The sequence below is a fragment of the Equus przewalskii genome, chromosome 5 (assembly GCF_037783145.1).
Source record: "Equus przewalskii isolate Varuska chromosome 5, EquPr2, whole genome shotgun sequence".
Classification (NCBI taxonomy): domain Eukaryota; kingdom Metazoa; phylum Chordata; class Mammalia; order Perissodactyla; family Equidae; genus Equus; species Equus przewalskii.
In genome coordinates, this window is record NC_091835.1 from 48564623 (window position 1) to 48580374 (window position 15752).

The 15752-nt window shown below is 34.5% G+C and overlaps 1 protein-coding gene across 4 annotated transcripts in view; it reads left to right on the forward strand.

Moving 5' to 3' along the window:
* Nucleotides 1–15752, forward strand: part of LOC103560769 (solute carrier organic anion transporter family member 1B3) — a 77558-nt gene that overhangs the window by 29545 nt on the left and 32261 nt on the right. For 3 of the 4 annotated variants that reach the window (XM_070620744.1, XM_070620743.1, XM_008535040.2), the window contains exon 4: nt 14633–14774. The exons of the other annotated variant lie outside the window; for it this stretch is intronic. In XM_070620744.1, coding sequence (XP_070476845.1) covers nt 14633–14774 — 142 coding nt within the window. The remainder of the gene's footprint in view (nt 1–14632; nt 14775–15752) is intronic. 4 annotated transcript variants of the gene reach the window in all.

Sequence of the window (15752 nt, forward strand, 5' to 3'; positions counted from 1 at the left end):
TTAAAACGTAGTTGTCACAATGTATTAAAATTATATAAGGCAAAACAAAATATAGTAAATATAGATTTACAAAGACAAGGATGTATTTTTTTAAAGCAAAATGTTGATGTTTAATACAGATTAAATCTTTTGGCTGGGGTTACACCAGCCAATTTATGCATCAGACGAGTGCTTTATAATTTTTTCACTATGTAATATACATGTTTCTACTTCAGTTATAAATCTTACACAGGTGGTAGGAAGCAGCTTGGCACTTAACACTCTTCCTGTTCTTCCCCTAGTGCTAAGAACAATTTCTGTAAATGGAGCAAAGCTTCAAAAACAAATCTTATGTTAATAAAAAGAGAGAGAGAAAGGATAAATCAATAATGCCGCTCCAAATTCCATATGTGTTTGGTGCATTGAGAAACATTCACAAACGTGTTCAAGAACTCATGAACATAATTTCCTTTGAACTTTGCAGAGACCCTATGAAATAAATAAATTAAATATTGCACATTATCCCTTTATTGATGAGGAAACTGAAGTTCAGTGAATTGTGTAACTTTTCCATCATTGTTAGGTTATTAAGTAAAAGAAGAAAAAAAGATAACTGGATCCAGACCCTCTGATTCTAAAGTACATTCTGTTTTCTTGCATCACATGCACACCAAGTCCGTGGATGGTTTACTACTTTTGACAAGAAAAATACAGTGCAGTGGGTGGGAGGCCTAAGGAAAAGAAGGGGGAAAATATGAGATATAGAATTCAGATATGAAATAAAACCAAGCAAAGAGAGAAATAATGTACCCAAAGCCTAGTTTTTCTGAAACATGAGTAAATTATATTCCAATCTTGTTTGGAAATGCTATATTAAATTGATAATGCTTACATTCAATTCAAAATGTTCTCACAGCAAAAAAGGTAACTATATGAAGCAATGGGTGTGTTAACTAAATTTATTGTGGTAACCATTTCATAATATATGCATGTGTCAAATCCCATTATGTTGTACATATTAAATTCATACAATTTTATTTGTCAATTATACCTCAATAAAGCCAGAGAAATAAAACTTCATGCAGGATTCCTTTTCCTGAAAATGGGGGAAAGCAGGCAGACTACTACAAATAAACCACATAAGAGGTAACAAGGGTCTGATTTAGGATGATAAGGGGATGAATGAAAGGTGGATTAGTATATTAGATCCAATAACTATTTTGTTTGTTCATGTATGAAATACTTTTGCTCAAATTCCAGTTCTACCCTGCTTTTAGCTTTATTCCTCTATTAAATAACTTTGCATCTTTATTATTTTTCTTTCTAAAATGAAGAGAGTAATGCATGCCATGCAGGGATTTTCTGAACACTAGAAATAATATTTATAGAATACCTTAAATAATTCCTAGTAAATAAGAGTTCACACAATAACATGATTTATATTCATGCCCTTCCTTTATTAGTTGGAAAGAGAAGTATCCAGTGACAGGTGAGGTTTTAAGTTGTTTTCTTTGGGATGTCTGAGGCAATCTTTTTTTATTTCTGCTACGAAAAGTTTTCAAAAGCTATATTGCCCATTAATGGCTTCTGTGAGAAAATTCTTTAGGAAAATTTGGAGAAGTGCTCAGATCTATGTCACAGGAAATTATAGACTACAGAGGGAATACACACACAATATCTGTCGAGAAGATGTGGTATAAGCTAACATCTTAGTTATGCATATTTATTTCAGATATTGCATTTTCTCATTTTTATAGCTTCTTTTTGTGAAATTTCCTATCTTTTCATTAATTGTGAGATTATTTTTCTTTACATCAAAGAGCACAGTTAGACTAGTTGCTTTAAAATTCTTGTCCAGTAATATCAATATATGTGTAATCTGAGGGTTGGTCTAGTTGATTGTCATTTTTCTCGAGAATTGGTTACATTTTCCTGGCTCCTCATATGTTGGTAATTTTGGACACTGTTATATTCTTCCAAAGAGTGTTGATTTTTTGTTTGTTTGTTTTACAAGACAATTAACTTTGTTGACCTGAAACTGCAAACTCTCTTAGGCAGTAGCTCAAATCTCAATTCAATTATTTTATCCTTAACTGGGCTACCTTGAGGTGCCCTGTTCATACATGGCTTCACCCCAATTCATAAGACTGAGAAACTAATCTAAGATATTTCCTTCTTTTAAGTGTCAACTCCTATCTAGAATCTGACTGCTTTTGTTTACTTTCCCACGCCCTCAGGTGTTTTTCGTTTTTCCCACAGACTTTATAATTGTATTTTCCGGAGAATGAGTCCAGTTGGAATTTAGCACTGTTCAAAGTGTAAATGGCTATATATATATTCATAAATCACCCTGGCTGCAGTGTGAAAAGGGTAACAATGAGGAAAGAGATGCCAGCTAGAAATAGTGGTAATCTAGGTGAAAGATGATGGTCGTTTGAAGTGGAAATACAAAGTGAAGCATATTGAAAAGAGATATATTTATAAGACTAAATTTTTAGGTTTGGAGGACTGATTGGGTGCAATCAAAGAGTAGATTCTAGCCTGGGCAGCTGGTGGAAGACAGTGACATAAGAAAAGGAGGTGAAAAAGGAGGAAGAAGAGGACAAGATCCAGACAAAATAATGACACCCCAAAATAGAGCTCTAATATAGGCAGCTTGGAAAAGAAGTCTAAAACTCAGCAAAAGCAATCTTGGCTCAAGATATAGATTTGGTAATCATCAGTATTTAGGGGGTAACAAAAACAATGGCAATTGTTGAGTTTTCCCAGAAAGAGTATGTAGAGTAAAAAAAGAAGAAAGTCTGAAACAAACCCTGAAAAAGAATTGGAATAGCCATAATAATATAAGCCTGCTAAGGATATTTGGGAGTGATGATGCAAAAAAAGAAGATTTGATGCATACAAATGTGAACAACTCTCTGTTTTTAGTGGAAAGGACAGGAGAAAGAGTTACGGAAAAGCAAGGGTGCAGTGCGGCAGGAGGAGTTTTTTTAGATTAATTGTAAAACTGTCCTCTAGTAAATCTCAAAACTACCTCCAAACAAAACTCTCTTTTGAGCACTAAACTTGCCTTAGGTGTGTATGCTCGATACATGTTTATTCTAAGGCGCCTGAAATTTGACTTATGAAAAGATGATTTTATTGTCTTTAACCCCAAGACTTTTCTTTTTCTCATCCCCAATAACAGTATTACTACGTACAGTTTTCCAAACTAGAATCACAGAAAACAAAATGAGAATAATTATTTTACATTATTCCCGCATCTTATTGGATCTCCTCTTAAACTTCTCCTAAGTGTGTCAGTAACATTTTGTTTCCCTTTTTCCATCTCTGCTCATCTTTTTTTCTGAAATCTTTTTAACCAATTTCTTTGCCATAAGTCCATCTTCCCCTTGCACTAGAATTTGCCCTTTAAAATTTAATCTCTTTTTGTCACATTAAAAATGCAGATTGATCTCCCAATGTTTGGCTTATTTCTTTCCTTAGGTTGCACTCACACAGATACCCTTTTTGTTTTTCAAATGATCTGTATTCTTTCACTACTCAGGGGCTTTTCATGGGTTTCTTATTTTGTTTTAAATGTTTATTTCTTCTTCGATTTCTAAGTTTCTATTATCCCCTAAAGACTTAGTTCCAATGTCACCATATCCGTTGAAACTGTAACCTAGACAGGCAGCATTAATCCCTCTTTTCTGTGCACGCTTAACACTATAAATTTATAGCAATTACAGTACTCATTACATTTTATACTGGCATTATTTGTTTATTGTTTATTGCCCCCAGGAAATTATTGGTTCTTTTGAGGCATTTCTCATGTCTTGTTTTTACTGACCTTCTAATTCTGTATCTGCCTCAACTCCAAGGCTTAGCAGAATAATTGCTATATTATAGTTGCTCGATAAATGTTTGCTGAGTAAATGAATTGAAGTTCAGATGAGTTAACTGAGTTAATCTTAGCTGTTTCTGTGGCAGTGGAAGCTTTGAACTGTCTTCTGACTTCAGTGCTAGAACTCTTGCCATAATAAATAAGTAACAGACTTGTCACGGTTGCAGGTAAATACAGACTTTACCTCTTAAATCAATGCCAGTTGTCTCTTTCTGCCTCTGATACTTTAAAATCTATTTGATGATTGCGAACATTTGTATCTCTGTTTTTACCTCTCTCAATATTAAATTTCTGTCCTCCTGGTATTGATCTTTTAATATTTTTCACTGGAGATTTTGGCTTTCTTATTCCTTTGTGGGGTTTTTTTTAAGTTATAAGAAAATCATCTCATTCTTTCTCTGAACTTCAGTCCTACATTAGGAACAGATTAAAAATGCCCATTTGCAGGGTTATAGTTAGATTAAAAGCAAGCATATTTATAATTCTATATATGTTAACTCATTTCATATCCTTCTAAAATCCCAGCTCATTGGAGAGATCCAATATCGGCCCTTATGTTTACATCTATTATCACTTTCTTCTTTGTAAAACTAGCTTAGGATTGTAGTGTGAGAATTTTGACTCTATTGAGTCTCTCCTTTGTCTTGAGCTAATCTTCTTTCTAAGATTGAAGACACAGACAATACAAAAACTTTCTCTGAACTTTTAGAAAGCTTCTCTTGTATGATAGAATTTATATTTGGTTATGCTTATATCTGCTTTAATGAGATGTCTTGTTACTTTCTGAAATTCCCTCCTCTTTGATTTCACCAATCAGTGCTTTGATGACCAGTGTTTAGATAAAAGTTTGCCTCTGTATGTCTTCAGTAATCAATAAATCACATTGTCAATATGTTCATTACTGATTCTGCAGAACCTATAACAGTGCATGACATAAAAATATGTTTGACTAGGGGCCCAGTTCCATGGCCAAGTGGTTAAGTTCACACACTCCACTATGGTGGCTGAGGGTCTCGCTCGTTCGGATCCTGGGCACGGATCTAGCACCACTCATCAAGCAATGATGAGGCAGCGTCCCACATAGCAGAGCCAGAAGGACCTACAACTAGAATATACAACTATGTACTGAGGGGCTTTGGGGAGAAGAAGAAGAAGAAAACAAAAGGAGATTGGCAACAGATGTTAGCTCAGGTGCCAATGTTTAAAGAAAAATATGTTTAACTAAATAATCAGAAATAACCTGATTACTAATAACTAATAACTACTAATAACTAAATAACCTGTTTTTATTAATTAAACTTACAGCCAAAAGCTAGATGATGGTAACTCTCAATGATAATAAAAACAAACATTTATTAATGCTTACTACGTGGCTAGCACTGTGCCAAGAATTTTATGTATATTATTTCAAGTAATCCTCATACCGATTTTAGTATAATTATCTCCACCTACGGGCTGAGGAAACTAAGAAATGAGAGGTTTCACTATATGTTGACTCTGTACCAGATTTATAACCTGAATTGGGGGAATAACAATTTATTCAACAACCAGAAAACACTTACTGAGTATTTACTCATTATGTGTCAGGCATCTGAGTTTGATGGAGAGCCTGATAAAATTTTTTCTATTTATTCATTGGAAAAGAAAAGACAAAACTTGAAGTCTTCCAGTTCAATACGGCAGATTGGGAATAATAAGGCAGAAGCCACCTCCTCCTCCGTCCAATTTTAATAAATAATTTGAAAGATGTTAAGAGCAACTCATAACTCTGCTCAAACAAGAACAGATAGATTTTATAAATCAGAAACCATGAGGGTTTTCTGAAAGGTAAGACATAGAAAGAATTAGACTGAAGAAAGAAATTGCAGTCCAAGAAAAATGTAGGAGAAGAAAATTGGAAAACATGGAAGTGGCACTAAGGGTCCTTCAAAGGTAAAGCCACTGAGAGTGGGATAGAGGTCCTAGAGACAGCTGACAGGTGGTTAGTTAGGGTATCCCGCTCAAAGAGAGAATATGCATCTTTCCTTGCTCGACATCTCTCTCCTGATCATCAACATACCCCACTTAGTCCAAGCAGCAAACTGCAGTGACATCTACTCTGGGCAGGAGCAGTGAAGACGCCTGGGCATATGAAGAAAAACACTGCCTCAGGTGACTGGCAACAACCAGGAAGAAATGAAGTGCCTACATGCAGAAGATTAACTATTGGCTGACCCTGCTGCTAGTGATTGCTGCCTCTCCATCCCAAATAGGCTTCACAAACAGACTGAATAGTCAGAGGCAAGGAAACAGGACCTTGCATCTGTGGAACAGAGCAGATTGCCAAGAATCAGTAGGTATTTTAAATTCACCACTCTTAATAAGAGACAATAGACTCAATAAATGAAGCAATTTACCTATAGCAAAAAATATATATAAAAAAGAACAGAATTTTAAAATTAGTATAAGTATTATTCTCAGGGAGATTCAGGAGAAATATACAAATGGTAAGAGGCATCAAAAACTTGATTGTTGGCAGAGAAAACCCATTTGGATAATAAAAACACTCGAAAAGTGAGTCAATAAGCTGGAAATTCAAGATGTGGTATTCTCTCAGATCATACCACAAAGGAAGAGAGGCAGAATAAATATGAATCTGTGTTAGTAATATATATGCTTGTTTGAAATCATACAAATATTGAGAAAAATGCGGAGGGAATACTGTGTGGTTAACAAATTAGCTTGAGGCAGGATAGTAGGAGAAAGATGGAGATAGTAAAAGGGAAGGAAGAGAAAGTAAAACAAGAGAAAAAAGAAAGTAGAACCTATTTGACAAGGGATGCACGTGATCAAATTTCTATACTAATGAATCCTTGCCAGTGCTTGTTATCTCTTGTCTTTTTGATGGTAGCCATTCTAACAGGTGTGAAGTAATATTTCATTGTGGTTTTAACTTGCATTTCCCTAATGATTAGTGATGTTAAGCATCTTTTCATGTGGTTATTGCCCATTTGTATATCTTCTTTGGAGAAACGTCTATTTGGGTCTTTTTTCTGTGTTTTAATCAGGTTATTTTGTAGTTTTGTTTTGTTGTTGTTGAGTTGTAGAAGTTCGTTATTTAGTGTGGCTATTAATCCATTATCAAGTACATGACTTACAATTATTTTCCCTCATTATATAGTTGTCTTTTCACTCTGTTGATTGTTTCTTTTGGTGCACAGAAGTTTTAAAGTTTGATGTAGTCTCATTTGTCTATTTTTGCTTTTGCTACCTATGCTTTTGGTGTATCCAAGAAATCATTACCAAATTCAATGTCCTGAAGCTATTCCTTAATATTTTCATTTAAGAGTTTTAGGTCTTACATTTATGTCTTTAACCCATTTTGAATTAATTTTTGTATGTTATGGAAGGCAGTGGGTCCAATGTCATTCCTTTGCAGATGGATATCCAGCTTTCCCAACATCATTTGTCGGAGAGACTGTTCTTTCCCAATTATATAGTCTTAGCACCATTGTCTCATCAGGCCATATAAGCAAGACCTTATTTCTGGGGTCTCTATTCTGTGCCATTGGTCTATATACCTATTTTTATGCCAGTATCACACCATCTTAATTACTGTTGTTTTGTAGTATGTTTTGAAACCAGAAAGTGTGACCTCTCCAACTTGGCTCTTTTTCAAGATTGTTTTGGCTTTTCAGGTCCCTTGAGATTCCATATGAATTTTAGGAATTTTTTTTCTATTTCTGCAAAAAGATGACATTGGAATTTTGATAGGTATTGCATTGAATCTGTAGATCACTTTGGGTAATATGAACATTTTAACAATATGAAGTTTTCCAGTCTACTAACTTGCATGTCTTTCCATTTATTGGTACCTTCTTCGGTTTCTTTAGCAATGTTTGTTAGTTTTCTGTGTACAAATCTTTCACTTTCTTGGTTAAGTTTACTCTTAAATGTTTTATTCCTCTTGATGCTGTAGTAAATGAGATTGTTTTCTTAATTTCTTTTTAGATTGCTCATTGTTAGTGTACAGAAAGACAAACGATTTTGAGTGTTGATCTTGTATACTGCATCTTTGCTGAATTTTATTTATTGGTCCTAATAGCTTTTTTTGTGTAGAATCTTTATAGATGTCTACATATAAGATCATATCATCTGTGAACAGATAGTAATAACAATATAAATTATAAATAAATAATAAGTCTAATTATAAATAAATAATAAAAATATAATTTTATTTCTTTTCCAATTTGTATGCCTTTAATTTCTTTTTCTTGTTTAATTACTCTGACTAGAACTTCCAGTACTGTGTTGAAGAGTAGTGGCTACTGTGGGCATGCTTGCCTTGTTCCTGATCTCAGAGAAAAAGTTTTCAATCTTTCTCCATTGACTATAACGTTAGGTATTGGCTTTTCATATATGGCCTTTATTACATTGAGATAGTTCCTTTCTATTCCTAGTTTGTTGAGTGTTTTTTTTTTTTTTTCATAAAAGGGTGTTGAATTTTGTGGAATGCTTTTTCTTCATCTAATGAGATGATCATGTGGTTTTATTCTTTATTTTGTTAATGTGGTGTATTATATTGATTGATTTTCATATGTTGAACAAGACTTGCATTCCAAATATAAATTCTACTTGGTCATAGTGTATGATTATTTTCATGTGCTGTTTGATACTCTTTGCTAGTATTTTGTTGAAGTATTTTCTATTAATATTCATCAGGGATATTGGTCTAGAGTTCTCTTTTCTGGTGGTATCTTTTTCTTGCTTTGATCTCAGGGTAATGTGGCCTCATAGGATGAATTTGGGAATGTTCCCTCCTCTTTATTTCTTTGGAAGAGTTTGAGAAGAATTAGCATTAATTCTTTTTTAAATGTTTGATAGAATTCTCCAGTGAAGCCATCTGGTCTTGGGCTTTCTTTGTTGGGAGGTTCATGATTACTGCTTCAATCTCCTCACTAGACATAGGTGTGTTCATATTTTTTATTTCTTCATGATTCAGTTTTGGCAGGTTGTGTGTTTCTAGTAACTTATCCATTTCTTCTAGCTTATCCAATTTGTTGGCATATAATTGTCATAGTAGTCTCTTCTATTTTATTGCTGTGACATCATTTGTATTGTCTCCTCTTTCCTTTCTAATTTTCACTGAGTCGTCTTTTTTTTAACCTAGCTGAGAATTTATCAATTTTGTCGATCTCTTCGAAAATCTAACTCTTAGTTCCGTGGAATTTTTCTATTGTTTTTCTATTCCCTTTTTCATTTATCTCTACTCTAATCTTTGTTATTTCCTTCCTTTTGATAACTTTGAGTTTACCTTGTTCTTTTTCTAGGCCGTTGAGGTGTAAGTTTAGCCTGTTGGTTTGAGGTCTTTCTTCCTCTTTAATGTAATCATCTATCACTATAAACTTTTCTTTTAGTACTGCTTTTACTGCATCCCATATATTTTAGTATGTTGTGTTTTCATTTTCACTTGTGTCCAGATACTTTCTAAATTCTCTGGTGATTTTTTCTTTGATCCTTTACTTGTTTAAGATTGTGTTGTTTAATTTCCACATAGTTAAAGGTTTTCTTTCTTCTATTGTTTTCTAGTTTTGTTTCATTGTGGTCACAGAAGATACATAGTATGATTTTAATCTTATTAAATTTGTTAAAATTGTCTTGTGGCCTAACATGTGGTCTATGTTGGAGAACGTTTCATGTGTACTTGAAAAGAATGTATATTCTGCTGTTGTTGGGTGGACTGTTCTGTGTGTGTCCAGGTCCAATTAGGTCCAAATGGCACATGGTGTTGTTAAAGTCTAATGTTTTCTTATTGAGTCTCTGTCTGGTTGTTCTATCCATTATTCAAAGTGGGGTATGATTCTCTCACTCTTATTGTGTTTCTGTCTATTTCTACCTTTAGTTTTGTCAATGTTGCTTCATATATTTGAGTGTCCTAATGTTAGGTGCATATATATTTATAATTGTTATATCTTCCTGATGAATTTAAACTTTTATCATTATATAATGTGACTTTATCTCTTGTGACCATTTTTGTCTTAAAGTCTATTTTGTCTGATATAAATATGGCTACCTCTGCTCTCTTTAGGTTTTTGTTTGCATGGAATATCTTCTCTACCTGTTCAGCTATAAAAAATATATATATATGCCATAGACTGGGTGGCTTAAATAACAAATATTTATTTCTCGTAGTTCTGGAGTCTGGGAAATCTAAGATCAAAGTGCTGAAAGATCTCAAAGTTATTACAGTCTGTTTTAAACTGATAATAACTTGACTTCAATTGTGTATAAAAACTCTATTCTTTTACATATCTGCCTCCCACCAACTTTATGTTATTGATGACACAAATTGCCCCTTTTAACATCACATATCCATTAACATAGATTTATAATTACTTTTTATGCCTTTAAAAAATTCTAAATCAGATTTTTATAAGAGATTTTCTCACCTACATTACAACGATACAGGATTCTATATTTCCTTTACTAAAGAATTTTATATCTTGGTGTGGTTTTGTGTTACTGTTTATCATCCATTCACTTCAACTCATAGGACTCTGTTCAGTGTTTCTTGTAGGGTAGATCTAGTGGTGATTAATTCCTTCAGCTTTTGCTTATTGGGGAAAGTCTTGACTTCCCCTTTGTTCTGGAATGACAGTTTTGTGAGATATAATATTCTTGGTTGGCAGTCTTTTTCTTTCAGTACTTTGAATATTTCATCCCACTCCCTTCTAACCTATAAGATTGTTGCTGAGAAATCTGATGATAATCTATTGGGAATTCCCTTGCATGTGATGACTTGTTTTTTCTCTTACTGTTTTCAACTTTTCTCTCTGTCTGTCACTTTTGACAATTTGATTATGATGTGTCTTGGTGTAGGTCTCATTCCATTTATCCTAGATGGCATTCTTTGAACTTTTTGAATTTGTATGTGTATTTTTCTCCTCAGATTTGGGAAATTTTTGACAATTATTTTTTCAAATAATTTCTCTGCCAATTTCTCCCTTTCTTCCTTTGGTACCCTCATAATGCGTATGTTGTTTGCCTGATGGTATTCCATAAGTCCTTTAGGCTATTCATTTTTATTCATTCTTTGTTTTTTTCTCTCCTCTGACTCAGTATTAAAGTTCATTGATTCCTTTTCTGTCTGGTCAAGTTTGTTATTGAGTTGCTCTAGTGAAGTTTTCAATTCAGTTAAGGTATTCTTCAGTTCCAGAACTTCTGTTTGATTATTCTTTGTAGTTTCTATGTCTTTATCAATATTCTCATTTTGTTTATCCATCATTTTTCTGATTTTGTTTAGGTGTTTATCTGTGCTGTGTTTTAATTCATTGAGTATCCTTATGGCAGTAATTTTAATTCTTTTTCTGGCAATTCATATATCTCTATTTCTTTAGGGCCAATTTCTGGAGATTTAACTTGTTTCTTTAAATGTATCATGGTTCCCTATTTCTTTATATGTCTTGTTATTTTTTGTTGTTGGAATTTTGGCGTTTGCAGAATCAGCCAGTTCTCTTTAATTCTCTCAGACTTTGTGCTCTGGTTTTGTACATGGTCAACTTTCATTACTAAGCCAGGTTGGAGATTCTGGAGACATCCCAAGCTGTTTTTGGGTGTGTCTTCTGGACTATTTGAAGAAATTTGCTGGTTTCTACTTACAATCTCCCCCTGGTGTCTGTCTGAGATACTAGCATCGCTGGTAATGTAGTGAATCACAATACTGGTGTTCCACCTACTGTCTGTCTGCGGTATTGCAGACTCTAGTGCATCGTTTATCATCTTTGCTCTGAGACCTTCAACCTGGTGACCCACTCTTTTCAGTACTTGGATACAGTACTGATCCCTCAAACAGCCCCCCTAAAATTCAGAACATTCACATAAGTTCTACTCCTTTTTCCCTGCAGGGAGAAGACAAGATTTGGGAATTTTGTTTCAAATACACCAACTATGCATGGTGGGGGAAGGCTCTGGCAAGAGAATGGAGAGGGTCACAAATTTTCCTCCTAAGCTCCCATGTGGTTGGATTTGCACTGCCTAGGATGCAGAAATGTTTTAAATGATTTCTGAACTTCTCACAGAGGCATTTGTTTGGTTTGTGGTTGTTAAATCCTCTTGACTATGGGGCAAGGAAGGTTGAGGGCTTCCTATTCCATCATCTTGCTGATGTAACTCCCACCCACATTTGTTCTTTTTTGGTGTCAATAACATGATGATTTTTTGAAATGATCAGAATCTGAAAATTTTTTATTTTTGTTCTATGATGTAAAGGCTGCATATAATTCTACAAGATGTCAGAATTGCACTCCTTGAGGAAAATCTTCATAATTTCTTCTAACTCCATTGGACAAATTTAATATCTTTCTCCTATGAGTCTAGTTCTTCCCTTCATTAACTTAGTAAAACTGATCTGGATACTCTTCCACCTTTTGGGTTTCATTCTTAGATGACTTCTGATATCCTCTGTAGGAATTCTCGATTATTTCTAAGAAGTAGTATCATTTTACAGCTTTTCTCAAGTTCTTTCACTTCATTGAAAATTCCCTATACAGGAAGGGAAGTACAAACATCTTGCCAGCAATGGAAGAGCTGTATTGGGCCTTTTTCTCTTTCCTCCAAGCATGGCCTCATGTAAGACACATAGTAGCTTCTGGTTAGACAAAAGTTCAACAAATATTTTTGAGCATGTCTGTGGTACACACTGTTCTAAGTATTAAGGATATAACAGTGATCAAAATAGACAAAAAGCACTGCTCTGATGAAGGTTATATTCAAGTGAGGGCAATATACATTAAAGAAATAAAATATAACATGAAGGGAAAGTAGTGTACAACCATGCACCATATAATGACATTTCAGTCAATGATGAACCACATATATGATGGTGGTCCCATAAGATTAGTACCATACAGCCTAGATGTGTGTAGACTATACCATGTAGGTTTGTGTAAGTACGCTCTACGATGTTTGCACAATGACAAAATCACCTGATGCATTTCTCAGAGCATATCCCCTTCATTAAGTGATGCGAGACTGTAATTTTAAAGAGGTTGATCAAGGAAAGCCTCATTTTGGCAGTTACACTGAGGAAAAACCTCAAAGATGTGAGGGAGTGAGTGACAGAAATATGACTATGGGGAAGAGCTTTCCCTGTAGAAAGAAAAGCAAAAACAAAGAACCTGAGGCAATATAACAAACATGGAATGCTCAAGGTACAGCAAGAAGGCTAGTGTAGCTGGAGAGAAATAAGCAAGGACTAGATCAACAGAAGATGAGATAAAGAAGGTACAAAGAAACATTTGTGAGGAAGGGATATTCCCGGGGAGGGAAGATCATTTAGGGCTTAGACTAGATATTATTATGCCTGAGATGGAAGGATCACTGGCATGATCTAATTTCCATTTTTAAAGAATTTTTCTAGCTACTGTGTTGAGAAGAGACTGTAGTTGGGTGAGAGCAGAAGCAGAAAGATCTATTAGGAGGCTAATGCAATAATCCAGACTAGACATGAGAGTGGCTACCACTGGTAGTGTAGAGGGTCGTGAGAAGGGCTGGTTGAGTCTTCCTGGCCTGCTTTAACGGAATGCCATAGACTCGGTGGCTTAAACATCAGAAATTTATTTCTCACAGTTCTGGAGGTTGGAAGTCTGGCATCAGGGAACCAGTGTAATTGGGTTCTGGTGAGAAGCCTCTTCCTAGTTTTCAGATGGTTATTTTCTTGCTGGGTCTTCATATGGCAGAAGAAGAGAGAGAAGCAAACTCTCATAAGAATAGTTATCCTATCATGAGGGTTCCACCCTCATGACCTAATTATCTCCCAAAAGCCTCATCTCCAAAAATAATCATTTGAAAATTAGAGTTTCAACATATGAATTTGCGGGGGAGACAAACATGCAGTCCACTACAAGATCAGATTTTAATACTAGAAGCAAAAGGAATTCACTTATGGATATGGATATGGGCTGTAAGAAGAATGAATCACTAAATTTTGTTACAATGAAACTGAAAATAAAATATCTATAACCACCAGGGTTAAAAATCATTTTTTTTAAGAACATTGAGTATATTGTTTTTGTTATCTTCATTTTAATTTGCATTTCTCCAACAATAGTGATGTTTTATAAGTGAAAAAGTTCCATTTTTCAGCCGGCTTCCTGGAAATGCTACCTTTGAGAATGTCTAGACACTCCCCTCATAGTTAGTCTGTGTTATTTACTTGGGAAAAAGAATAAATTGTCATCATGGCCATCTCAGACCATTATCTAGCTTCCTAGAAATCAGTTAATGACATTAATTAAAAAATAACAACCTTGGGGCTGGCCCCGTGGTCGAGCGGTTAAGTTCGCGCGCTCTGCTGCAGGCGGCCCAGTGTTTCATTAGTTCGAATCCTGGGCGCGGACATGGCACTGCTCATCCAACCACGCTGAAGCAGTGTCCCACATGCCACAACTAGAAGGACCCACAACAAAGAATATACAACTATGTACGGGGGGGCTTTGGGGAGAAAAAGGAAAAAAATAAAATCTTTAAAGAAAAAAATAACAACCTTGACTGTACTACTCTAATAATCTGATGTCGCCAAGTTAGAAAATGATGCTTTATCAATATAGTGATAATAATGTTAAAAGGGCTAAGAAATACCAATTGGTATAGAGGAAAGGTGGGTATGCTTCTTATGATAAAAATAATGTTTTCAAGTAAAGAAGAAAAGCTATTTTAATTCTGTGTGCATATAAACATTATGTAGTCCTTTGATTAACCATTTTTTCCTTTCTTTCTACTTTTTCTTAGCTGTTCTTCGCAGCCCTGACGCTCAGCTTTATTTGTAAAGCACTAAATGCAGTCATTATGAAAAGTTCCATCACTCAAATAGAAAGGAGATTTGACATAACATCTTCTGTTGTTGGCTTAATTGATGGAAGCTTTGAAATGGGTAATTTTTACTTCTATTTTGATTATTACTTAGTAACCAGATTTACAGAGGTAAAAACTGCCATACATGCTCTATACTACCAGTTCTCAACCACGGTAAATTTGTCCCCCAGGGACAATTTGGCAATCTGGAGACATTTTTGGTTGCTATAACTCAGCGAGGGGGTTGCTACTGGCATCTAGTGGTAGAGGCCAGGGATGCTGCCCAACATCCTACAATGCCAAGGAGAGCCCTCATAACAAAGAATTATCTAGCTTAGAATGTCAATAGTGCAGAAGTTGAAAACCCCTGATTTATACTAACTTGTTTGCAAACTAATACTTTCCAGGGCTTTACCTTTCCTCTCTCCAGGTGTCCTAGGGCAAAAAAAGGTTGGAGAGAGGATTATGATTCCAATGATTTGAGGAGGGAGGAACAGCTTTGGAGCAACCTCTGTTAGGTTTCTACTGTTTAACTGGATGTAATATTGAGGGTAAAAGTTTTTTTTTTTTTTTTAGTACATTGAATATACTGCTTTGTTGTCTTCATTTTCATTCGGATTTCTCCAATAATAGTGAGGTTTTATATGATTATTGAACATTATTTTCTCTTATAAATTGGTAGCTCATTACCTCTGCCCATTTTTCCTTTTTTAAAAAATTTTTTAATGACTTAAAAGGACTCAAAAATTATGTATGTTGTATAGATTCCAGATATTTTCTATAAATTTATCCTTTAACCTTATTTAAAATATATTTAGCTATTGAGTATTTTAAAAATAATTGTACAAAGGAAGACATTTATCTTTTTGTTATGAATTCTACCTTTTCATGTTTCAGAGAACATTACATCCTACATATCCTTCACTCTTTCACCTCCCTAGTTTCATGAAATCATCTAGAATTTTAGTATTAGACTATTATTAGCTTTAAATCCTAATTCACCGTGTGCCTCTTTTTATTAAGGAATTGATTCTTAATATTTTTGTTAAACTTTGTA